Source organism: Anopheles marshallii, chromosome 2 (genome assembly GCF_943734725.1).
Source record: "Anopheles marshallii chromosome 2, idAnoMarsDA_429_01, whole genome shotgun sequence".
Lineage (NCBI taxonomy): Eukaryota > Metazoa > Arthropoda > Insecta > Diptera > Culicidae > Anopheles > Anopheles marshallii.
In genome coordinates, this window is record NC_071326.1 from 42,830,957 (window position 1) to 42,855,404 (window position 24,448).

The following is a 24,448-nucleotide window of genomic DNA, read 5'->3' on the forward strand; positions in this document are numbered from 1 at the left end:
TGTGCGGGAGAGCACGAAATATGCGCCTGTGCCTGTGTGTGCGTGTCGTGTGCGGGGCTTGGTTGAGAGCGTTTTGTGTGCGTAAAGTGAAACCACGGCAAAGCCAATGTTGCCAGAAAGGTCGCATTTTAAATCGCTAACCTTGTGCGGATTGCATCGGTTTAATCGGTGTTGGGTGCTTTGTCACATTTTTATGTTTGCTTTTCAATTGCTGTTTAAAGTTTTATTTGCACTTGTTAAGGACAAGTCTGAAAGGGATTAATTAATGTGAAATGAAGAAAAAAAAAAATCACAAAAACATACTTAACGTAAACGAAGCAGGCTTTGAAGATGTAAAAAAGACTAACAAACCAAATTAATACAAAAGAAACGATTATCAACATTAAAACTTGTGCATGGTAAAAATCCTGAAAGTCCTTTAGCTAAATCAAGTTCGGATGCACGTGACAGAGAACCCTCCACAGGCGAACGCTGTTGGTCGGTAGCAGCATATTCACATAATTATGTATATTTGCAACAAATCTCAATGGCACTTGAGGTAGTTTAGAGCGGAGGTTTCCTTCATTTTTTTTTTGGTTTGTTTGCTTCAGAGCTTCTGTAGACAATAAGCGCAATATTTTTATGAATTAAAAAAAACGTTGTAGCGCAATACGCGTACGATTAGTTGGGCGTGTAATTGAATGTGTTTTTTTTAAAAAGGTGTACAACTCGGCTTATCTATGCAGCCCCGGCCCGGAAAAGCACACATACATTAAGAGGCTGAATTGGAGTTTTAGTAAAGCAGCATACGGTTTAACATCTTCACGAATAGTACCCAATAACGGAATGGACCTCCTGCATCAATACAATGAGAGACATTCCCGTGCGCGGTAGTAGTTGATTATGCGTGCGTTTTTGTTTTGTATATCATTGTTTTTTGTAAGCAATTCAGGCATGCCAAAAGCGGCGAGAGGCAGTGTTGTGTGCAATTGTTGACATGTGTGATTAGCTATCTGTTCCGTTTGACTTTGTACTCATTTGTGTGTTTTCTTTTCTTTTTTTTCGCTTCAATTTCCAACCAAAAACGATTAGTAATACCTAATTGTAGTGTAAATAGCAAGCAACTTGAAATAACAACAACTTGTTCGCCGTTTCGACTTGTTCGATTTCAGTGCTCATCGGGCGGCATGCCGCCACCGTTCCGGTGCACAATGTAGTGAAGCCGCACGTTGTTGGAATTGTTCGGCAGCTCGTCCATTCCCGCCTGCGATCGGCGAGCGATATTGGAGACCGGTATACGCGTACCGATGATATCCGTGTAGTGCTGTGAACCTTCGGAGAAGAAAACATTAGTGGCTATTGCCACCCGCGCGACTTGAATGTACTCAAAGATTCACTTACTAAACGGATCCCACGGTGGTTTAGCGAGCGGTTTTAGCTTCTCCCTCGGCACCGAAGCCTCCAGCGCTATCGTTCCGATCGTGATGGGCATTGCCAGCCGTGGGCTAATGTTCGGTCCGGTTACCCGTGCCTCCACCTCCAGCTCGTAGTTGATGCTGAAGATAGGCGAACCGTCCGTGTAAGTCGGTGGCAGTGCCGGGATGAGCAGATTTTGCTGGTGTTTCACTACCTCGCCCGAGGTAACGCCGGAACAGCGCGACTCCGCCACTACCAGCGCATCCGAATGGGCTTCCACCGTGGGATGCTGACTGGTGTAGCACAGCTTCTGGATCAACTTGACGCGAAACTCGGTCACCGTTGTGCGGCTTCGGTTTACCGCGTCTATCTTCATCACAATCGTTTGGCCCGGTATGTACCCGCACCGGGCTATCTGGGCCGATATGTATAGTGGTTCGGACGAGCACGGTCCGCAGCAAAACACCTTCGTCAGTTCGCTCTTCGTGGGCAGTATCAGCACCTCGCCGTGCTCGTTCAGGTTCAGATGCCGTAGCACGGTGAAGCTGGTCTGCCCGATCGGATCGGTGCGTGCTTTCGTCCGATGCAGCGACACCTTGGCAGTGTACCGGATGCGTGCGTGGTAACCCTCGAACGAGGTCGGTAGGTGGGCAGGCAGTTCACAGGAGAAATGATACGTATGCGTTCCGACGGCTAGGTCTCGCACCGGCCCAATAGACGAGCCGCAGAGGAAGCTGGTCGAGTTGAGAAGCGTTTGTTGGCCGTGATAGCGTGTCGTCTTACGACCACCCGGCTGTCCTGTAGCTGATTCGACCACTTCCGACCATTCGATTTCGGTAAGTCCATCAAGCCGCAAGCTTATACCTGTACAGGAGAAAGCTTTTTAACCCATGTTGTTCGATCTAGTGCTGGAAACGCACCACTTACCAATTACGCTAAGTATTTCTGTCAAACGGAGCTCGACTTGGCCGGCTAGTGTTTGCCCGGCAAGATACACTCCGTATGGGTTGTTATCGAACCGTATGTGGCACTCGGGGTCGGGCATTTTTTTTCCAAGCCCCAATTTTCTAGCGCGTTCGGGTGGAGGGTTACTTTTCGAAACCCCTCGGGGTTAAAATCGATGACCGAACATTATTGAGCCACTAAATGTTTCTCGCGATCCAGAACGTGCAACGGTGACGACGGTAACATCGTGTAACTTAAGTTCTTGCACAAAAAGTCATCACCCTCCTCACCGGGAGACACACTAGCACGTCATTGCGATTGTATCGATTGCCGGGGAGATGTTTGCTTTTGTTTTTGCTGGTTGCAAAATTAGGAACTTTCTATCCAAATAGCACTACACCGCAAAGCACGGCACAGCCCGTAGCCGTACTTGTGCTGTAGCCATTTTGTCTATCCCTTTTAACTACACGGAAACGGACGAAAATACGTGAAACATGCTTGTTCCAATGTGTTTCACCGTCCTTGAGGCGACGCAAGCAACTGTACCACCAATAACGACGTTCCAGCACACCCAATTTGCCAAAATACTGCCCCCACCCCCCACCCCATTCCCCATCCCCCTAGTGTGCGTGAAACCGGGCAGGGATGAAAGTGTGCTGCTGTGTGTATCCTGCGTTGTTTGACGTAAATCGCACAAGGATGATGTTTTCGACTTTGGGGCGTCGAGAGCTGCAAATGTGTTTGTTTGGCCGCGTGCACACCCCAAATGCTGGCGGAAGAGCCGTTTGTTTGCCTTTCGGTAAATTTGGGAGAGCGTTTATGCGCGCGGCCTGGTGCCGTTTGCTCGCAGATGCTCTCCCGAAATGTTAGCCCACACCCCCTTTCCCCCAAAACAGCGGCTACATGCTTCATTACCCATCGTTGCGTATCCGTATTTCTTCGTCCATGGCATACTGCTTCGTGGAACGGTGAAAAACACACTTTACGTCCTGACTGGGTAGTATCGGTTGGCAGTGTTGCCAGCATACAGACAAAGTTGTGTTCGATTGTTTCGGGGAACTGTTTTCCAGTGAAGAAGTGATGAAAAATACTCCAGAAATGATATAAATCATGTCACATCACGCTATAGGAGGCCTAAATCTTCTTCTTTATCGGCAACAACAACCTCACAAGAGGTCTGGGGGCCTGCCAATTCTGGCTTTCTGTGGGCTTAGTTATCCGTAGCTGGATAGTCAGTTCTGCGCACGGGGGATTGGTCCGGATGGGATTTTAGTCCGATCCGTTCGTGTGAAGACTATTACCGCTACCATCATGCCACCGGACTGCCCCAAGATGCCTGTATAGAATCGGATGATTCGGCTTGGTCTTGGTACACTATTCTCCAGGCAAAAGTGATCCCAGCTTACTTCAAAAAGGAGATCCCGATTCGGGGTATCCGAAGCATAAATCATAAACATAAGACAGTAACACCTGAGAAATTGTTAAACATTGGTTGGTTGTGGATGTATAATCGTAGGAGCACTTGATCTGTATTATTAGATCGAATAAGATCGTCTTGCTTACTTATCCGGCGTTACAACTGATCATTCCATCTCCATTTGGACTTACCACACCTCTTCTGTGGATGTGGACGACCTGAAAGGAATTGATGGGCTGGGTCAACCGGTGACCATGTCCGGTCCCGTGACCAGCCCGATGAGCCTGTCCAGTCTAATCCGCTGTAAGATAGTGAGCTCGATATACAGCTCATAGAACTCGTGATTGTAGCGGCTTCTCCATTGTTCTTCCACACGTACAGGGCTAAAAATCCTTCTGAGCATCTTCCTCTCGAACACGACTTCGCGGGTTTCGTCAGTTTTACATGTTTAAGTCCATGCCTCAGAGACGTATGTGAGTATTGGAACTAATTTAGTTCTATATTAATTCCAGCTTGGTTCATCGCGACAGGTGACAGGACAGGACAGGTTTGAGTAGAGAAGTTTTCTCAAACTGTAGATAGACCGGTTGGCAGCCAGTACCCTGGCGCATGTTTCAACATTAAAATTATTGTCGGTGTTGGGTTCTGACCCAAGATATGTGAAGTTTTGGGCGACTTCGAAAAGGCGCTCACCTAAATAGGTATAAATGTACGCCCTGTGTAAGTTAGGATTTGTTAGCAGGTCCGCTGGTGGTGCCACTATCAACTTGGTTTTTGCCTCGTTTACCTCCAAACCGAGGTTTTCCGCCACCTGATCAATCCTTTGTGTAAGCATCCGCTTCGTGTAAGTGTCGTCAACCAATGAAGTTCATGCCTTCAGCGTACACCATGATCCGGCTTGACTTACGGACGATGCTCCTTGAAGTCCGAGTGGCGGATGGCCCTTTCTAGCGCTAGGTTGAAGAATAGACAGCAGGCAAACACATCTCCATTGCGGTGACCCTTGGTGGTAGCAAAGGGCTCTGATAATTTTCCATCTACCATCACCTAGCATGTGCTGTTGGTCATTGTAATTCCTACTAGGAGTGTAGCTGCTGCTTCGCCATCTTCTCCGAGATCTGCCGCAAGGTATAAATCTGATTAGTTGTTGATTTCCCATTTCGCAATCCTCTCTGATAGACTATCAACTATCTTTCGACGAATGGGACAAGACAATCTTGTAGTATAAGGAAGAATATTTTGCAGGCGATATTTAACACCGTAATACACTTTTAATTACTGCACTTTGGCTTATCTCCCTTCTTGTATTTGGAATAAATGATACCAAGATTCCAATCACAAGCCATCGGGTTCACTATCCCATACCTCAGTAATAATTCGATGGATTTCGTTTTCTAGTGCTGCACCTCCATATTTTGGTCATTTCGGCAATGCTAGGCAATGATAGGAATGTAGCAATTCATCAAATTAAGATATAAGATCGACTATTCCACCTCCAATTTGGCTCTACATCAGCCAGGCTCAGATAGGCGCATCTTGCAACTGTGGTTAAGTTCGAAAAATATCATTTATTACTCCAAATAAAGTATAGTGCTTATTACAATATATAACAGAAAGTAGCTTTTATGCACGTGTTGCTCATAGTGGAATTATGTAAAGGTGAACGTTTCGAAGAATTCGCCATCAACCTTCTACTCATTGAACCGGTAAACCATGTACTGCGGGGTGAAGTTGTTGCTGCCTGTATTTTCTTCGCCCTCCTCGAGTATGTTGGCCGGCGTAGATCCAACGGCTTCCTCGTACGTCGGAGGCGCTGAGGAGCACAACCAAACCCGGGAGAATAGGTTAGTAATCAGTTAATTGTTCTGTAACGGTGCACAAATTTAACGATCCGCATTGGGAACCATACTTACGTAGTTGATCCGTGGGTACGGTTGGTGCAACGGTGGGTTTGAGCTGATCGTATGGCACCGGAGGCGCCGAAGGTTCCACCATCGCCACCGGTTCCGGTATGGACGGTACGGGATACGCCTGTAACTGATCGTTATTCCTCACTGTAGGGATAGCATGCGCCGCTAATGGCACCGTACCGAGCGTAATCGGAATGCGAATGCGCGGATTAATGTTGGGGCCGGTAATTTTTGCCTCGACCTCTACCTCGTAGCCGAGCGTCAGCACCTGACACTGGTTGCTGGTGGACGGTAGGGCCGGTATCGCCAAAAACTGATCCCAACTACCTTGCTCACCGGCGGCAACACCCTGGCAACGCACTTCCGACACAATTTCCGGCACCAGCTTCACGCGACTGTACGGCGTCTGGCTGATGTAGGACACGTTCTTCACCAGCTTGGCGCTGAACTCGTTCACCCGCTTCTTGCTACGGTTCGAGGCCTCTATATGCACCGCGATCGTTTGACCGGGCACGTATCCACCGATCGGTACCTGGGCCGCAATGTACAGCGGGTCCGAGGCGCAAGGTCCGCAACAAAACACCTTCTGTACCTCGAGCTTACACGGTAGCGACAGCGACAGCGCATTCTCGTTAAGATTCACGTGGCGTAGCACGGTAAAGCCAACCTTATACGTTGGATCTACCTTCCATGGTCGGTGCAGTACCACACGGACGGTGTACCGTATGTGACCGTACTGGCCCTCGAACGAGGTGGGCAGATTGTGGGGCAGCTGGCAGCCGAACCGATACGTATGCGTACCGGGTGCAATATCGAACGGATTGCCCTCCGGTGACCCCTGCAGGTACGTGACGGTGTTGATATAGTCCTGCCTGCCATGGTAGTGCACGGTACGGCGGGATTTTCCCGTACCACTACTTTCGGACCATTTTACCTCGGCGAATCCTTTAATTTGCAGACTGACACCTGTCGAATAAGGGGGGAGCAGGGGTAGGTTGGGGGGAAAATGCGCGTGACTCATCGATCTACAGAAACTTCAGCACTAGCACCGAATCTACCTTTAACTTTGAACGCCTCCAGCACGCGCAGTTCGACGTAACCGGACAGGGTTTGACCAGGGAAATACACTCCACACGGATTGTTATCAAACCGTATCTGACACTCGCTCGCTTCCGGCATATTGTTATTATTTTTTTTGGGAAATCTTTACACCAAAGGATAAAGGCAGAGACACAGCGTGCCTGCAAACTCCTACACGATTGCGCTCTTACTGGGCAGCTGTTTCGTGCAGCTTTTCTATGGGACCTCCGCCCCGATTCGAGGGCCGTGTGGCACATTTTATCAATCGTTCGGACACCACCCGCCTCGTGCGACTGCCTTCGATTGCAGTACAGAGTGTACGATAAGATAAGCAAAATGGCACCATCAATCGGTGTGCGGTGACGTTTGGCACGAGGAACAACCCATTGGCAGTTCCACAAGTCAGTTATAATTTTCCCGTTAGTGTACTACAACAACAAAACAATACGGGTATTGCGACAGGTTACGGGCGTGGATTGTCCCATTTGTTTTTAACAGGTGTTGTGTTGGTAGGTCGGATGAACGTTCTACTGGAACTACGATGCGTGACTCAGGCAACATTGATGACTGTTTGCAGTTAGTGATTCGATGTCACGTGTATGTTATTATTGAAGTTATATATTTTGTGTGTTTGCCATGAAGAAAGTAGTGCCGCATTATGAACTCCGTGTTGAAATTAAAGATACAGGAATTGATTTCACTTTCCTTTCCGTTACATTCCTCCATTCCTGAACCATAATTATGTCCCGCAAAGTAAACAACTGCCGGGCGGATGGTTTTTCTCTTTCATGCTTTGTTTAGAGATAAGCGTGTGGAGGTTATTCATCACAATATGCTCGAGACTACTGAAAACCGCATCTTAACACATGTGAAAGAGCTACTTTTTACTGATAAAGTAAAGTTTGTTTACAAACCATCAAAAGTGTTCGAATCGGTCCACGAGACCACGAGAAGTCCCGCGGACCGGAATTCCTCTCAAGGCAGCGTTGCAAGTATTGCTTCGCGCGAAACAGAGTGTGCGATGGTAAAGAAAGAGTGAGAAAGCCAGAGCATAGCGTGGTGTGCGTTTGATGAGGAAATGCGAACGTTTCATCATGATAAACCGCGCGGAACCCCAACCCCCAAAATAGTCCAAATGGTATGATTACAGTTTGAATGCGTGTGGTGTGTGGTGATGGGAGAGGCCAGAGAGAAACCCGCTTATGTTACACCAATACAGCACTACCGCATCGAATTGTATGGCAACGCCAACATCGTGTGCGTAGTGTATCGCCGAAGGTCACACTATGACATCACGCTTACCCCCCCCCCCCCACCCGAAAACCACCTTCGAAAGCGATGCAGCTTCGCAGGGAGCGATCGCGTTTTCCGAGCCGGTTCAGTAGCTAGCAGCCCAGCAGCATATACGACGGTGTTGTCTGTAGTGTGTTGCACCGCCAGTCGAATATACCGTGTGCGTGCGTTTTCGTGAAAGCAGGGACCATCATGAAAGTGCACTGCGACATACGCTTTACCAACAGTACCCACGGGACGTACCAGAGCGGACAACAGGTGACGGGCCACGTCCATATCAAGCTGACCGAGCCGAAAAAGTTTTATGGTGCGGAATTTTCATACTTTGTTTATAGAATGCGCAGAGATCGTAGTGTGCTGTGAGCGGTGCGATACTGTCAAGGGCAAAGCTTACGGCCTGTCGGAGTTACGATTGTGATACTGAGTTTCTTGAGCAAGTGGGGATTTCCTAAACTTAACCTCGCTCGAAAAATTATAACAATTTCTTGGCCGATATTACTGATTATCATGCGTACAATCTTGTTCGGATTAGGTCAAGAATGTGAGTGACTTTTAATTAAAGTGTTTTTCGTTTTTTCTTCTCCGTTTCTTTGGGGCTTATCACTCAACTCACCACGACTACATCAGAAATTCGACTCAGCATCCTCGGTGTCAGCAATGTCAAGTGGACACAGAAACGGGGCCAGGGAAGACAACGGCGCACGGTTTACTACACCGCCAAACGGGATCATCTGTCATCGATGAAGGTGCTGGTCGGATCGCCAGATAGTGGTATGTGAATGGCGCTGGCACGATAAGGTTAAGTTGAGCAACAAAATGATAATGGTCGATTTTTGCTTTTTCAACATCACCTTCAGGCAATCCAACGGAACTACCGGCCGGAGAACACATCTACGAGTTTGCCTGCGAGCTGCCTTCCCATTTGCCTACCTCGTTCGAAGGATCGTACGGACACTGCCGGTACACGGCCCAGGTGGTGATGGTACGTCCCTGGAAGTTCAACCTGACGTACAAAGTGGGATTCACCGTGATCCAGCCGCGTGACCTTAACCTCCAGTCACCCAGCATTCGTTTGCCGACCCGGATGGAAGATGCGCGCGTGTTTTGCTGCGGGTTTTGGCGCACGAAACCGCTGTTCGTGCGGGTGACCGTGCCTTACACCGGTTACGTACCCGGCCAGGCGATACCGCTCACGATCGACCTGAACAATCAATCGTCCCGAATCATCGAGGGTGTCAATATGAAGCTGCTGCAGGAAATAACGTACCGTGCGGAATATCCGGGCAGTAGAACGCGCCGGGAGGTGCACACGATCGTCAAGCACATCGGGGACGGTGTTGGCAGTGAAGCGCTGATCCAGTACAAGCAGCGGCTCGTGGTACCAACGGTTATACCGACCTGTGGCGACCTGAACATCATATCCGTCGGCTATCGCTTGCATATAACGGTGCGGGTGACAGGTTGCGGTTCGGATCCGGTGCTCGAGATACCGCTGATCATCGGAACGACACCGCTGATGTTGGAACAGCCCTCGAGTGTCGCCATACCACCGGAGACGACGGCTACCGGTGTGAGTGGCCAGAGTGGTGGCTTTAACTTTGGCAACGTTCCAGCACAGCTGCCATCCTCCAGTGGTTTGGTACGCGCGGATACGCTGCCTCCAGATTATCTGCCTCCACCGACGTACGAGGAAGCGATGAATGGTGCGGCGGTGGTGATAACAGACGATACCGACACTAACGCAATCGGTACCAAACCGTACGTACCCCTCTATCCATCGTACAACTTCAACGACATCCAGTGGCCTCCGCTTCCTTCAATGGCATCACAACCACCATTACCGCCGAAGCAGTGATCAGTCTCGGGTTCGCGTTTATCATCTCGTTACACTTTACTATGACACACAGACATCTTTCTCTGGCCCCAGACCAATAGATGTATTACTACTAGTGTTGGGTGAAACTGATTCAGATTCATACAACAGAATGAATCTTGGAACTGAATGAATGAATCGAATTATCTTTTTCAAAGATTCATGAATCCATTAACGTACGGCTATGAGCTTGTCCTCCGGTCATCGGTTGCAAAACATGGGCCGAACAACCCAACTACTTCCGCTTCCGGTCTCCAAGGGGCATGAACCATCAAATGCTCGAAGGATTCATGAATCTTTTTGCGAGTCTCCTCACTAAAGATTCATAAGCATGACTCTTCTCGAATGATTCATTAACCACAACACTAACTTCAATACTTTAAACTATTCCAAAACAGCTCGGGAAACAGACTTACTAGTTGCATTTTCTCATTATAACAACACTTTCCGCAGGGCACTCTTCGCAACGATGCGCTCTGCCCTAGAGTTACGCATTTAAAGCCTTCGATTATTCGACGATATATATTTTGAATCTCCGTATACAACGATTCTCCATGTTTATAAGTTAAAGGATGCCGATACGGGTGCAGGTGCACTGACAATGATGGGAATGAAAAGTGTACTTAATGTTTTATGACAACTTGTACGGCTCTCACTCGATTGTTCATCATCCGAATTTGGGGCGGGGATTATCCTATTACTTATAAGCGTTGTTTAAGTTCCATCGTGCTACTTGCAGCAACCTTCCTTGGCGCCATTCTTACACGGACAGTTACAGCGGGACTCACAGTCACATCCACTGCCGCAGGCAGGGCTGGTACAAGTGCAATCTACAGGTGAAAGTAAAGTCGTATATTAGAGACCGCTAGTAAAGTGTCTTAAGAGCGACCTAAGATATGCTATACTCACCGGCTACACAGGTTTTGCAAGGCATCTTGAATTGTGGATTTTTTTTTGTATGCTTTAGTGAAAACAATTACTTACTACACACCACTTTTATCTTCCAACTTTTCCAGTTGAATTGCTACCTTTCTCTTGCTGCACTTGATACTGCTTATACCTTCTCTGCTCGATGCGCAGACCCTTATATTGTCAGCCGTTGTGCACCCGCACTAAACTGCTAGTTTCCGTGTGCAACGCAGGCGAACCTCGTTCGTGGGAATTTTAACTTCGAGCAAACAAAGCGCGCGGTTGGTTGTGTGCAAACTCATGTTGGTGTTGGGTGCAAACGCGACATTGATCAACGCATCGACAATTGACGATGGCGTCGTTGACTGCTGATTTTTATGTTTATTCGCGATACTGATTAGATACTGCAGCGACAAGTCAAACACACACGCTTGTACTCATTGGTTGTTTGACTCATAATCGCAACGTATGTATAATTCGATCCGCTTCGCTTCGATCAGCCAAATGTATGTACGATGGAGAAACGATGTGTGCGTCGCATTGTCGATAGAAACTGGCATAAAAGTTACATCAGACAAAATGAAAAAAAACAACAATTGAAATAGCATGAAATTATAAAAAAACAGCGGTTAAACAGCAGTTGAATGGAAGCCACGACACACGTAACAAAAGCAACATGTTTCAAACGCGCGTTTGCACACGACACTCTCTCACGCTGAAGCTCTCCCGTGTGCGGAAGTGCACGCGAGCATGCTTTCAAACGGTTCAATTGCCGCAATCCGGATCGGGACGGAAACGGTATAAAGGTATGCACATGCGAATCGATCTCAGTAGACCATCGTTCGGAAGAGAGTGAGCATTTCGGAAAAGCGGCAGATTTTCGGTGCAGTTTCGTCTGAGACATACTTATTGTGCCACGAGCAATCAGATTTTTTACTTCTTGTACGAGTAGCCGTCGACGTAAAAAGTTCCCCAAAGATGCCTTGCAAGTGCTGTGGAAATGGTAAGACGAAAGTTTTGTAGTGATACGTCTCTTGCGAGGGCGTCAATAAAGCGATTGTCCTAACGCGTCAATGTTATTTTACAGATTGTAAATGCACCAGCGGATGTGGCAATGGTCAAGCTTGCTCCACGGGTTGCAAGTGTGCCTGTGCTAGCGGTGGATGCAAGGAAAAATCCGGCGGATGCTGTGGCAAGTGAGATGGAGCAAATACGAAGCAGCAAGCAATGGGAATCTCAGCTTGAGACTAAGGTGTCGATAAAGAAACCGATGTGGAAGAACCAATAAAGCTTTATTTATTGCTGATAACATCTGGCAGCGGTATTTCGTAATCGTGCAATATTATAAATTATCTCCTAGGATATTGAACATGAAAGATAATGTTACGGTTATAATTTAATTGCGTAAGTGCAACAAACAATCAAGATATAGGTGCGGCATTACATAAATGGAAGGAAAGAATTGAAAATGTTTGTATTGCGTTTCGGCGCGGATAGTGTGGAAAAAAATGAAGTAGTCAACCATCCACTTTAAACGTGCGCTTCTGCTGGCTAATTTCGTTCGTGGCGGTCCGATTCGAACGTCAAGTCTGTCGCTGCAGCAGACTGGAAGCGAATCGTGTAGCTGGAGTTTGGTGGCTTTGTTAAACTGTCCGCAGTACGGTAGCACGCGGCGCGAAACCATTTCCGCGGAAGATACACCAACGCAGAAACCACAAACATTGCCAACATTGCAAGCAGAATTAACCGTTCCCGACCACCGTACGACAGGTCTCGTTCTGGTCTCGCGTATCGACCGCTGCTTCATCAAAACAAAACTGTCGGTGGTACCGTAAAGCCACAGGACAGCTGGTGGGCGACGGAGGAGGCGTTTAATCCACACCATCTGCAAAAATCCTTTCGTGGACAAACAAATGGTGCACATTAGCGTGACAAAAGGTTGCCCCTACGTCGATTGCAAACGGGCCAATGAATTAAAGCGCATCTCCAGCATCCGGTGGTGTTGTGCTAGCGGTGGAACTGCCAGACTGAAGCGAATGTTCATCGTGGCGTGAAGGAATCTAGAAAAAAACACACATCTGCGGATAAACGCCGCAAGTGGATGTGCTGAAGGGTACGAGATTAGCAAAATTATTTGAAATTGAGGCATAGAACCTTCAACAAGCAGCAGAATCGTTTGTGAATGTTCTCCAGTTGCAAGTGGCAATGTCATTCGTTCATAATTTACGTAGTTGATGGGTGTGCGTCGGATTGGTTGGATCCTAGATCTAGACTAATGCTTTCCTGGGCGGGAGAAAAGAAAACAGAACGTGATTCGAAGTGAAACGAGATAATACTAATGCTCCACGTCACCACCAGTTGATTAAACGTACATTATCTCGCGAGGAATACCGCCCCAAACAATCGGGTAACGGCGGTATCAAAGCCGGGGATAGTTGCGCATAGATCGCACGATCAGATGTTGTGTTCTGTCGGAAACAAGGCGAACTAAAGTTACATTCCAGCAAACCATGATTGTCCGACAATTGATGGGGCTTAATCCGTGGGCCCGTGTGCTCGTACCGTTCCTGTTCGTGTGGGTGCTGTTTGTGTTAATATTCTACTCCAAGCTGAATACCTCCGTCGCATCCAGCACGTCCGTCAGCGGGGACGATTCGCTGAAAAGGCTTGAACGAGCCGTCCAGCAACTGGAACGCTCAAAACAGATCGATCAAGAGCTGCGCATGTTGGTCGACGAGTATATGACTGATGCCGGCACGTCTGTTGATCGGAAACAACACTTCATCGACGAGCTGGGCAGCAAGCTGGAGCAAGATGACAGTGCGGGATGGTTTGCCCTTGGACGGCCACGCAACGGACCGTCGCTTGAATATGAACGATTGCGGCGTCGCGTCGATACAAACACTCAGGAACTGTGGAATTATTTGCAGTCGGAGGTGACGAAGGTACAAAAGCAGGCGCAGAAATCCGCACCGGAGTTGATGAAACCGCTGAATGCGTTCCTTTCGTTGGCGGCAGAACACAAACGTTCCTTGCTGACGGATATCGATCGAATGCGTACCGTTGACGGTTACGAAGCTTGGCGACATCGTGAAGCGGCCGATCTGAGCGAGCTGGTACAGAAGCGATTGACACGTTTGCAGAATCCGGAAAATTGTTCCACCGCAAGGAAGCTGCTGTGCCGGTTAAACAAAGGCTGTGGGTACGGATGCCAGTTGCATCATGTCGTTTATTGCTTTATAATGGCTTACGCGACCGAACGCACGTTGATACTGAAATCGAAAGGCTGGCGTTATCATAAAGCCGGTTGGGAGGAGGTGTTTCAGCCCATCTCCGATACATGCTTGGACTCGAACGGAGCATCCCATGCAAGCTGGCCGGGACAGACGAACACACAGGTGCTAACGTTACCGATCATAGATTCGCTAAATCCACGTCCACCGTACCTGCCGCTAGCGATACCGGCCGATCTGGCTCCCCGGTTGATGAAACTACACGGTGATCCGATCGTGTGGTGGATCGGCCAATTTCTCAAGTACCTGCTGAAACCAACTGGCGAGACGCAACAGATGCTGGAAAATGGCATCGAGCGACTGGGTTTCAAAAAACCAATCGTTGGGTAATTATAGAATGTTTATGTAATGAAGTGATTGTACTTAAATTACTTTTTTATTTGTAGAGTGCATGTGCGGCGCACTGATAAAGTCGGTACGGAAGCTGCGTTCCACGGTATCGAGGAGTACATGACTGCAGTTGATGAGTACTACGATCAGCTTGAGCTGAAGGAAAAGATCGACAAACGGCGTGTATTCGTAGCAAGCGACGATCCCAAGGTAACATGCAGCCTGCGTTGCCTAGAAGGGATGTAGCAGGTATATAACCCTGTTGTCCCTTTCGTTACAGGTGATTGAAGAGACAAAAACTAAATATCCTCAATACGAGGTGATCGGCGATCCAAACGTGGCCAAGATGGCGGCTGTGTCGACACGATACACCGACTCCTCGCTGAATGGGATCATTCTGGACATACATTTGCTCTCACTCAGCGACTACCTTGTGTGCACCTTCAGCTCGCAGGTGTGCCGGGTTGCGTACGAAATCATGCAAAGCATGTACCCGGACGCATCTGGACGATTCCGGTCGTTGGACGACATCTATTACTACGGTGGGCAGAACTCGCACAATCGCGAGGTTGTCTTGCCACACGATCCGAAAAGCCACGACGAAATTCAGGTACGAGCCGGTGATCTGGTCGGCGTTGCTGGCAACCATTGGAACGGGTACTCAAAGGGTAAGAACCTTCGCACCAATCAGGTGGGATTGTTTCCCTCGTTCAAGGTGAACGATAAGATCGAAATCGTGGAGTTGCCCACTTATCCGGACGTGAAGTAGTCCTTACTGAGCGAAGGGCGTCGCCATTTGATAGTGAGAGAATTGTAACCCATGGATCCTATTTGCGCTGGTATGCACGAAAGTTCAGCTAGTGTGCATGTGCATCGCGTGTGTGTGTGTGTATGTGAATGTGTGAATGAATGAAAGGAGTCAGATGATAACCGCTTCCACGTCGTCAAGATACGTCGGAACTGGGATCACTGGAAGAATGTGCGATCGATAGAACGAATGTTGCTTTTGCCGTGTGATACTGAATATATGTTTTCCGTAGATCACATTTGCCAGTCGTTATCTTTACATCCCATTTTATATCGTTTGCTTTTTAGTTCATCAATTAAGTTAATTGATTTTACGTACGATGCAAAAAGTTTGTCGTTGATGCAAAGTTTCTAGACTGCATTTGATATGAATTTTGAAGCCAGAACAAAAGTACTTGATATTAATAGCAAGAATACAAATCACCCCGTATCATTTGCTCATCGTATGCAGTGCGTGTGTTTATGCGCTTTAGCACAGGATCAGGCTGCGCTTAGTAAAAACGACACAAACGATACTGGAAATTACGGTACGGATTGAAGGTGGCCGAAGAACATTTGAACAAATTAACATCGTGATGCGAAATTTAGGACAAACAAAGCGAGCTAAACGAACTTGCTTAAGATTAGTTTTTATAGCGAAGTTTCGAAACGATAGGCAATCGCGGCAATTAATTAAAAATAGTAAATTATAACGAGCGAATATGGGAGCGAGTACAGACACTCAAAACTCTTGGATAGTACCGACGGAACATCTTAGTGTTGTTCGTTTGCAGGGAAGAACCGCCGAAACAAATGCATTAGTTGTTTTTGTACAAATTGTACAAGTAAGAAAACACACAAACAAGCCAACACCCCCCCAACATGAACACCGAATGAAAGTATGATAAGCAATGTCTACTTCGCAAAATAAGAAAATAAGTTTATTTATGACGAAGCAAAGAAACTGTTTGTTTTTCACCTCTATTCGGAAAGAAAGAATTTAAACGGAGCCAGTAAAATCGATCAACACTACCGGCCGATGAAGTGCGATAGTCGACGAACAAAAACTGTGTGGCGAAAATGCCAGATGATGCCCGGGCGAAAATGGGGGAATTGTTTTGTAAACAAAGCAAACGTTCTGTGCTGTGGAACGTTCTTTGGTGGAAAAAGTTCAATCTTGGGTTTTGCAAACTTACCAACAATTAAAGCACAAACAAAACGATGCTCTCGGCAATGATAAAAGATCATCAAGCTAAGCAAGCGGCTAAAAAGGAAGATCAAGGTAAGTTGGCGGTTTTAGTGTGATAAGAGATTTCTACAGTCTCTCTTTCTTCTGTTTTGCTGCTGCTACCTACGCCACCTAGAGCGTCGCCGAAAGGAAGCAATCATGTCTGCAAATGAGCTCACGCAAAATTTGGTAGACCATCTTAATGTCGGGTAAAAAGGCTACCAAACATACACTGATGAACGTTGGCTTAATACCATTCCACTTTTCTTTCCAGCGTTGCTCAAGCGTACCTCAATCAGAAACGGCTAGATGCGGAAGCCAAACAGCTGCACGTTGGAGCGACAAACTTTGCCAAGCAGACGTCCCAGTGGCTTGCATTGATAGAAAACTTCAATGGTTCTTTGAAGGTAGTGATCGATCTGTTTTTTTGCCTTTCAGTTTTGTGATCATAAACATGATTTAAAATTGTAGGAAATAGGAGATGTGGAGAATTGGGCCAAAACGATTGAAAACGACATGAACGTGATAACAACTGCACTGGAAATTGCATACAAAACAAGCAGAGAAAAATGAGTGGCTGCACTTTCACGGTTCCACAGAAACCTTCAATGCGTTCGGAAGCTTGTTTTTGTTTGTACTATGTTTCATGCTTATTAGTAGTAATCGTGGTGTTTTGTAATAATTGGAGAGTCTGGTGAAAAAAAAGATTTTAAATCACATTCCGACCGCACTCCGTTATTCAGCTCTGGTTTTACCCTGTAGACATTGTGTCGTAAATTAAAACAATGTGTTCAAGCTGTTTTTTGAGGACGGAATAAACGTATTCAGGAAAAAACAATTTATTGGTGCTTCAATCACTATAATTAGAATCGGTTCCAGCAACAAACGGAGAGATTTGCGTGTGAAAATAGCTTCAGATCTCCTGCTGTCGCCCAGTCATTACTTCTGTGCAGGGGAGTACTAAACTTGGCAATATAACCCCCTGCTGTTGCAATTGACAGCTCTATTCGCTGTCACTTGTTCTGCGTACGTGCATGTATGCGTGCGTGCGTGTGGGTGTGTGTTTGTGCCACTGAATGCCAAAACAATAGGAGCAAACGAGAGGCAAAGCGCACATGATAGAGAGCCAGACAGTCAGTTCACGAGAAGAAATCACCATCCGAACGAAATACCAAGTAGTGCTGTAGGGAGGCAAAAAAATCTCCACAGGGTAGTAGGCGCTTTGCCACCAACTTTCCGTCAACATCGTCTACATTAGCAACGGGTCCGTGGCAATACTTTTACTGAGCATTTATGCGTGTGCATTTTCGGTGGCGATAAACGTAAAACGGCATTGTGCATATGTGGCTGCATCCGAAAAGTACGACGAAACGGTAACACAAAACTCATCGATATCGCGTACGAGCCAACAAAATCTCACCCCCAGTAAGCGCGCACCTGTTTCGTCCGTGCGCTGTAATCTGGCCAGCAGCACGATATGATAGTGGTGTGTACTGAGACGCGTGTTGAATATGGGACCCCGTTCGGCAATAGGGAGCACCTGGAAAAGTAAATCCCAAAAAAATCCAAACGGAAACGCATCGCGTTGTGCTGTGCGCTTGATACATCAGCCTGGAACGAAGGTTGCTTTAGTGGGTATAGTGTGTGACGTTGTGCGAAATGAGGCGCAAAGGAAGAAAAGTGTGCAAAAAAGAACGAAATATTTGGAGCACACACACACGAAACGGGGTCCACCAGTAGTGTGTTTGCGTGTATGTGGCGAGCAAAATTTCGCGAGTCTTTATTTTGTGCAACAACAGCATCGCGGTTTCACGATTTACCATTCCGTCCCCCCTTGGTTCTCTTCCACCGTACGTCATCGAGCGGTATGACCTCGAAAGACGAAAACATTAGGAGTTTCGACAATTCAAAGTATCTCCAATGGCTTTGAATCCCAGATCCCAGATGCATCCAGATGCAATATTGTCGTGTTGTTACTAATAGGTGAACATAATATCAGAAAAAACTGGACGGAAATGTGCTCGGCAAACAGTTCTGCCCACTGTAGAAAGCATTCCAAAGATTTAATAGTTATGACCAGTCACATCATTTCTCCGTATGAAGTCACGACACTGTCGTGTCTGATTGTATGCCAATGCGTACGTGTGCGATAAAATGAGACGGTGCGATGTGTATGTGTATTCCGCTGTGCAAAGGGAACAACGACAATAACAACAACAATGGCAGCATCAGCACCAGAGATTCCGATTCAAGTAGAAAACGTCATCCGTCATGTCTCGAGGGAGAAAAAAGAAATCACATGAACGGGGAAAAAAAACGAAAAGAAAACAAAAGAGCCAACGGACCATTGTCAAATCGGTTATGCTTTCGAGCGTTATTCCACAAAAAAGTAGCAGGCATCGATTTGCCTACTGGATAATCCATCCCGAGTTCGAATGGTTCAGCAATCTTTAGTCACTCCCGCGCGAGAAGCAAATTCCGCATGTGACTCCTGTTTGCCGTACACCTTCGCATAACACGCCTTCTTACGAGCAACTATGAGTCACTCTGGCACTACTCCATGTGCCAAATGGTTCTTTGTTTCATTCCACAGAGAATCTTCGATCGAAGGCATAATTGTCAATTCTAGTTACTCCACTGTGTCTTGTTTCATTCACGAAAGGATTTTCGTCCTGTTCCAGCGGAACGGTACGATTGCCAGCACCGTAAATTTAAACAAAGGGTGGTGTACTTTCTGATAACGAATTTAACTGCACACCGCTGTTGTCCCCATTGTCGTCGTTACCCTGTAGGGACCGTGATTTGCAATTGATAAGCAAGCAGTTTAACTACGACGAGTCAGTTCTCCGGTACACAGTTTGTCATATTTTCCAGTATTCTTGCGGGGTTGATTTTGAAAAGGGGTCCTTCGTTACAATTGGCGTAGTAGGCGTAGTTGTTTCCAGTTTCGCTTTGTTATGGTTGGTGGCCAATTCAGCAAGCAATCGAAGCAATCGAAAAAAAGATTGTTTTAGAAAATGAAGAATTCGATGCTAACAAAACACACATCTTTTGTATTCTGTTGTATTTCTTCTTCGTAGCAATGAAAATGTGTAATGAAAAGTTGGTGTAATCATAAGTGTTCCGAGTGTCGTGTAAAGATGTTAACCCCATGGTTGGATGTACAGTGCAGATAAGAAATCGAGAGCAAATCAGTAGTGAGCAGCTTATCTAGTGTACAAGTATTCGTCCCAACTCTATATCGGCGCTCAGGTGATCGACGATAAACGGCACGAAATCGAAAGAATCAGTAACATGACTTGTGCCTGTCATCGCGTGAAAACATATCACATATATTAATAAGTGTATGTGTGTGCTAGCGCTTGGCCGTGCTGGAATGGAATTACTAGCTTCAGATCTCTTGAAGAAGTAAAAAAATTCTTCGCCACAATCCAAATAGTGAGAAGTGCGGTAGTGAACAGTGTTTGTGTACAAAGTGTGCTAAGTGAGCTATTGCAACTGCGAGGAAATCGGTGAATTCCTGTGCGCGCATTATTCCACGCTCGATTGCATCGAGTTGCTAAAGCTGACGGCGCCGGGCAGTCCATTCGGTGACACCGTTCCTACCGATCCCGATCGGATCGTGTTGCGGCGAGCAACGGAAACCAGCACGACGGCGGCAACTAGCGTTGTACCTGCGGTGCCAGCGAGGAGCAAGGCCAAACCGGGCGGTGAGTAATCGACTCGTTCACGGCTGCCTACACGGGCATTGCGGCCCACGGGCCACCTCCGTACTACTGTCGGCGTGCGATGTACGCGCACCCCCCTCGCATAGTGTGTGATGTGTCGCGGATGTCGCATAAACGTATGTGTCTGGGATGGCGCGTGTAACGATGGATATCGCGCCCCCACATGCATGAAGGCCACGCGTTGCTTGCTATGCAATGAAGCTGAGCATAAGCGAACGATGACGAATGGGTGTTTTCGGTTGAACAGTGAACAGTAAGAGTTTGTTGAATGCATGTCCGGTCGGGAAACGTGCAGGTTAAGATAAGGATTCAACTCTCATCCCCAAGCGAGTGACATCCAGGGTTGTTGACCCAATCATGGTTATGTAGCATAAGCCATGGCAATTGTTTGGTATTCTACTCTTTAAAAATAATATTCCAAAATTATGGAACTATCGTCCTAATCGCATATGAACATTATTGAACAGTTGCGGATCATTAGCTTTAGACGGAACACTTCCATGTGTAAAATTACTCATTGCGTGCTGCCCGGACCTTGGGTTTTTTGAGATATAACATAACATAACATCACTGAATGGCACAATTGAGAGAGTTCTGGGCATCCCGGTGGTATGTTTGGTAATAACGCCGGTACCACACGACTGTGTGCCGGTAAATAGTCCCATCCGGATCCATCTCCCAAACGGAGGACTTGAGCATTCAGCCGCTAAGGGTAAACAAAGCCAGTACTGGCAATCTCGGAACTCTTGAGGGTAACATAGCAGTGCCACTAAAGAGTAGAATTGGGAAAAGATTTTGTTGTTGGTTGTGTCCCAGAGTTGTGCACATATTGCTAGACATCCGGAACATTCCGATAGGTTTCCTATTTACAGTATTACTCCCTAAACAGCTTAACTCCGCAGAAATTGTTCTAACATGGAGGCTTATTCGATTTATTTTTCTAATTGTGGTCATGATCTTGTCCAAAGGTCCTCAAACTACGGCCGTCGATCGCCTTTAGTGTGCCTCGCGACGTTATTGTTAAAATTTAGAAGATATGCGGTCCGGTGGTGTATTGATAGTGACACCGGTCATAGACACCGGACACGACAGGACCAAAGAAAAACCCCATCCCAACCTTTCTCCCGTAGTTATGACCTACTAACCGGCTACGTTATAAAATAATTCTCGGTCCGACCACCTTTGTGATTCTTAAAGAACAACAATGTCTATTTAAAAGGCTCGCGTTACTGAGTAATTGGCCCCCATGTACGGTAGCTTCAACAAATGTGGCCTGAATGGTTTGGAGAAGTCTGGCCTAATCCATACATTTCTTTTCCGTTGAACTTCTTTCTTCGATTATTGACTTGCCAAAGTTATTTTTTTCTGGCTGGGATTGAAATATTCCTGATCAGCGCGACCTGCGACTTGTGGACATTTCGAATGCAAATTACCATAACATATTGCAAACCCTGCAGCTACCTGACTAGAGGGGCATTTTTGTATCACGTTTAGAGCTTTCTCTATCCCTTTTTTGTGTTATAAATGTATCCCATGAGGAATTGGGAAAGTTTTAAATTGCTATTCTTTAAATTTAGGTTTGTAATTGGATGGAAAGTCTCAACCACATTCGGCAGAACTCGTTCGAAAACATCTCGATATGATAATTGGTATGTTATGTTGGGTTTCGTAAATCAATTGACTTTTTGTAAAAAAAACGTTATGCATAAACCAGCGATAGAAGCCGATGGCTCAATAATCTTCAACAGGTTTAGACCTCACAATGATTTCTATGACTAACATTAGGAGAGTATAGGTATATAAATGGCTTAACTAATAGAAAATGTATCCCAAAACCGGTCATCAACCGGTAGCCTTTGTTATTTCAGTGGTACTCAAAGAAACAGGACGATACATTCCTAATCTGTGGAACTGCATTATACTTTTGTTTGCAGTTAACAATTTATTTCCATCGCGATCGATTTTTTTAGCTTAATAAAACTTATGTCTTATTTGTTTCGATCGCGATCGTTTTTTTTAAGTTAATAAAACTGATGTCTTGTCCACTTAAAACGGTTAAAAACTAAAAAAAATTAAAAATTGTCAGTTTTACAATAAAAAAAACACTAGAAGAAACCCGTGAATACTTAATGATGAGTCACGCGCGCCGATGATGAGGACATCATCCGCGGGAGGAATACCCCCAATCGTCTTATGCCCCACCAAAACGGCACTCCCATCAATTGACTCATGGTCGTTTGAAAACATTATCACCCCACAGCGTCACCACGCAATCGTACATTTCCGGTAGGTGTGTGTGTGTGTGTTGTCTACCTCTCCCCACCCTCTGGTGATAAAGACAGTCAACGATTAGTCGACGGTCGACGAGTGGCGGAAAGTTGTCAGTGGCGGGGGGTAATATTGGTGTAGTAATTTTATTGTTTTTTTTTGCTTTCTGTTTCCTTCGTGAATTATCTGCACCTTGCGCATGCTGTCGGAGTTGAGTCGACATCCAGACTTCTTGTTTTGGACGCAGATAAGTCGTAAACCAACTCCAAATCAGGACAGCTTTACACCTTTTAACGCTCGTATGTGTGCGTTATGCGGTTGATGTGATCAAGCTGATTTGAGGTTCATTGCAGGGGAAAAGGGGTTCTTAATGTTTAAACAATGTTTTTTGATTATTTCAATAATAGAAGCCATGTCTTTTGATTAACTAATTCCCTCGCAATGCTAGTTAGTTGTGCGTGCTGAAGGTCGCGGGCGGTGTTAAAACCGGGTCATATTTCAATTTGCAATACTAATTACCCGATGCTACAACCCGGTTGCAAACCTAACCCAACGCTGGCTGGCATCGGATACTCGAGGTTACCGGTGCAGCCTTCAAATACTCCCATGGCGGCAATCGAGGTGTTCGTTTTTTTTTCTTCTTTGAGACACTGTTGTATGCTTGCCAACGCAGGTTGTGTACCAACGTTTTACCAGCTGTTGGTTTCACGCACTGCGAAACGGCTAATTGCAAACTGCGAGGAGTTAAGGCCGTATTTCGCACCGACCTGCAGTAAGTCCAATCAGTCGGGTTTGATAAAGATTAAACTGCGTTTGTTTGGGGGGGGGGGGTTACGCTTTTTTTTTTCTTCTTTTCGCTGTATGTAGGCTTTCCGATTGTATGTGGTAGCGAAATACAATTACATTTTGGGGGGTTTGTTTCTTGCACATTATCGCCAAACATGCCACACGGCCGATAAGATTAAATTATGCTACATCGAACGAAACGGCAGCTGTGTTTTATTGGGAAAAGCTTTATTTAGCCCGTACAGCACGAAACTATATTTGAACTCTTTACAAATATTATTAAATATTGAAATTCACCCACCATCGCACCCGTTTTCCATCTCGTTACATTACGATGTCACCCGCGATACTACTAAGAGCACTGGAGAAAGTGTTATCGCCTTTTACAAAATCTTATCACTGTACATCTTACGTTTCGGGACGGGACGGTATGTGCACAGCGACTCGCAATGGTACCTTAACTTGTCCACTCGAGATAAGGGCATTCCCGTCCGATACGCACAAGGATACCAGCGCCCGATTGGGAAACTTGTCCCCCACAACTCGCAGAAAAAGATGATGGCAGATGATGGTTCGGGAGGGGGGTATTTGCTTTTAAAGTCATTGCTTTTCACGATGGTTCACCTGCGACCATTGATCGTGTCGCAAACGGTTTTGGTAGCACAAACACATCTTCAAATGGGCAACCGACCGGTGGGCCTATCTGTTGTACCAGCGATGGTCGCGGTTCTGCCCTGAGTGTTGGCGCTTCGAGTGTCAATCAACCGATCATTGCATTGATAAACAGCGACAGACATCCGTTTATTAGTGTAATATAAAGCCGAATAGTGCAATATAATTCGACCATCACAGCGTGTTGACAATCAGACATGAGCGGTGTCTGGCAATAAGTAAATAACGCGAACAATTTGATGCCATTGACCGTTTCTTTAAAATGGTTTCACTAAGTTTTTAAATATCATTCATTCGTTTACAAAATGCTCCTCCCCAGAATGTGTTTTTTTTTCTAACACTACAAGAGCAGTCCTAGGGAGGGTGTTCATATGGCGTCAATTAAACATTACAACAATTATACTTCGTCTTTCCGGTCCGAATCGTTCCACTCTATTGACTGCAAACTGCATTTGATTCATGTGCCTTGTCCACTGTTTGCCAATGAATAATGCGTTGAACTGTATTTACATACCACCGAATAACATCCCCAAAC

General features: G+C 46.3%; 5 protein-coding genes across 5 annotated transcripts; 3 read left to right on the forward strand and 2 right to left on the reverse strand.

Annotated features, from left to right (window-relative positions):
- Nucleotides 1–1,147: 1,147 nt before the first annotated feature.
- Nucleotides 1,148–2,440, reverse strand: LOC128719301 (arrestin domain-containing protein 3-like). The gene is made up of 3 exons (XM_053812926.1): nt 2,323–2,440; nt 1,381–2,259; nt 1,148–1,311 (listed from the first exon to the last, which is right to left on the reverse strand). Exons 1-3 carry the CDS (start codon nt 2,438–2,440, stop codon nt 1,148–1,150), a joined length of 1,161 nt encoding a protein of 386 aa, XP_053668901.1.
- Nucleotides 2,441–5,448: 3,008 nt separating this feature from the next.
- LOC128718847 (arrestin domain-containing protein 3-like) lies at nt 5,449–6,846 on the reverse strand. The gene is made up of 3 exons (XM_053812463.1): nt 6,726–6,846; nt 5,671–6,633; nt 5,449–5,570 (listed from the first exon to the last, which is right to left on the reverse strand). Exons 1-3 carry the CDS (start codon nt 6,844–6,846, stop codon nt 5,449–5,451), a joined length of 1,206 nt encoding a protein of 401 aa, XP_053668438.1.
- A 1,386-nt stretch (nt 6,847–8,232) lies between these two features.
- LOC128718846 (arrestin domain-containing protein 2-like) lies at nt 8,233–9,895 on the forward strand. Its single transcript, XM_053812462.1, has 3 exons — nt 8,233–8,347; nt 8,668–8,811; nt 8,898–9,895. The coding sequence occupies exons 1-3, from the start codon at nt 8,233–8,235 to the stop codon at nt 9,893–9,895; spliced, it is 1,257 nt and encodes a 418-aa protein (XP_053668437.1).
- A 3,437-nt stretch (nt 9,896–13,332) lies between these two features.
- Nucleotides 13,333–15,214, forward strand: LOC128719460 (alpha-(1,6)-fucosyltransferase). The gene is made up of 3 exons (XM_053813084.1): nt 13,333–14,441; nt 14,502–14,655; nt 14,726–15,214. The coding sequence occupies exons 1-3, from the start codon at nt 13,333–13,335 to the stop codon at nt 15,212–15,214; spliced, it is 1,752 nt and encodes a 583-aa protein (XP_053669059.1).
- Nucleotides 15,215–16,452: 1,238 nt separating this feature from the next.
- Nucleotides 16,453–17,032, forward strand: LOC128706819 (biogenesis of lysosome-related organelles complex 1 subunit 1). The gene is made up of 4 exons (XM_053801760.1): nt 16,453–16,513; nt 16,596–16,668; nt 16,734–16,866; nt 16,931–17,032. Exons 1-4 carry the CDS (start codon nt 16,453–16,455, stop codon nt 17,030–17,032), a joined length of 369 nt encoding a protein of 122 aa, XP_053657735.1.
- The last annotated feature ends 7,416 nt before the right edge of the window (nt 17,033–24,448 follow it).

What these genes read in the sequence shown, in the direction of transcription:
- LOC128719301 (XM_053812926.1), bottom strand. Translation starts at nt 2,440, where the DNA reads ATGCCCGACCCCGAGTGCCACATACGGTTCGATAACAACCCATACGGA. An exon ending in AGAAATACTTAGCGTAATTG is followed by an intron (nt 2,260 to 2,322) that starts GTAAGTGGTGCG and finishes TCTCCTGTACAG; the next exon opens with GTATAAGCTTGCGGCTTGAT. An exon ending in ACCACCGTGGGATCCGTTTA is followed by an intron (nt 1,312 to 1,380) that starts GTAAGTGAATCT and finishes TCTTCTCCGAAG; the next exon opens with GTTCACAGCACTACACGGAT.
- LOC128718847 (XM_053812463.1), bottom strand. Translation starts at nt 6,846, where the DNA reads ATGCCGGAAGCGAGCGAGTGTCAGATACGGTTTGATAACAATCCGTGT. An exon ending in GGAGGCGTTCAAAGTTAAAG is followed by an intron (nt 6,634 to 6,725) that starts GTAGATTCGGTG and finishes CTTATTCGACAG; the next exon opens with GTGTCAGTCTGCAAATTAAA. An exon ending in CGTACCCACGGATCAACTAC is followed by an intron (nt 5,571 to 5,670) that starts GTAAGTATGGTT and finishes TGTGCTCCTCAG; the next exon opens with CGCCTCCGACGTACGAGGAA.
- LOC128718846 (XM_053812462.1), top strand. Translation starts at nt 8,233, where the DNA reads ATGAAAGTGCACTGCGACATACGCTTTACCAACAGTACCCACGGGACG. An exon ending in CGAGCCGAAAAAGTTTTATG is followed by an intron (nt 8,348 to 8,667) that starts GTGCGGAATTTT and finishes CGACTACATCAG; the next exon opens with AAATTCGACTCAGCATCCTC. An exon ending in GGTCGGATCGCCAGATAGTG is followed by an intron (nt 8,812 to 8,897) that starts GTATGTGAATGG and finishes CATCACCTTCAG; the next exon opens with GCAATCCAACGGAACTACCG.
- LOC128719460 (XM_053813084.1), top strand. Translation starts at nt 13,333, where the DNA reads ATGATTGTCCGACAATTGATGGGGCTTAATCCGTGGGCCCGTGTGCTC. An exon ending in TTCAAAAAACCAATCGTTGG is followed by an intron (nt 14,442 to 14,501) that starts GTAATTATAGAA and finishes TTTTATTTGTAG; the next exon opens with AGTGCATGTGCGGCGCACTG. An exon ending in TAGCAAGCGACGATCCCAAG is followed by an intron (nt 14,656 to 14,725) that starts GTAACATGCAGC and finishes CTTTCGTTACAG; the next exon opens with GTGATTGAAGAGACAAAAAC.
- LOC128706819 (XM_053801760.1), top strand. Translation starts at nt 16,453, where the DNA reads ATGCTCTCGGCAATGATAAAAGATCATCAAGCTAAGCAAGCGGCTAAA. An exon ending in GTAGACCATCTTAATGTCGG is followed by an intron (nt 16,669 to 16,733) that starts GTAAAAAGGCTA and finishes TTTTCTTTCCAG; the next exon opens with CGTTGCTCAAGCGTACCTCA. An exon ending in ACTTCAATGGTTCTTTGAAG is followed by an intron (nt 16,867 to 16,930) that starts GTAGTGATCGAT and finishes TTAAAATTGTAG; the next exon opens with GAAATAGGAGATGTGGAGAA.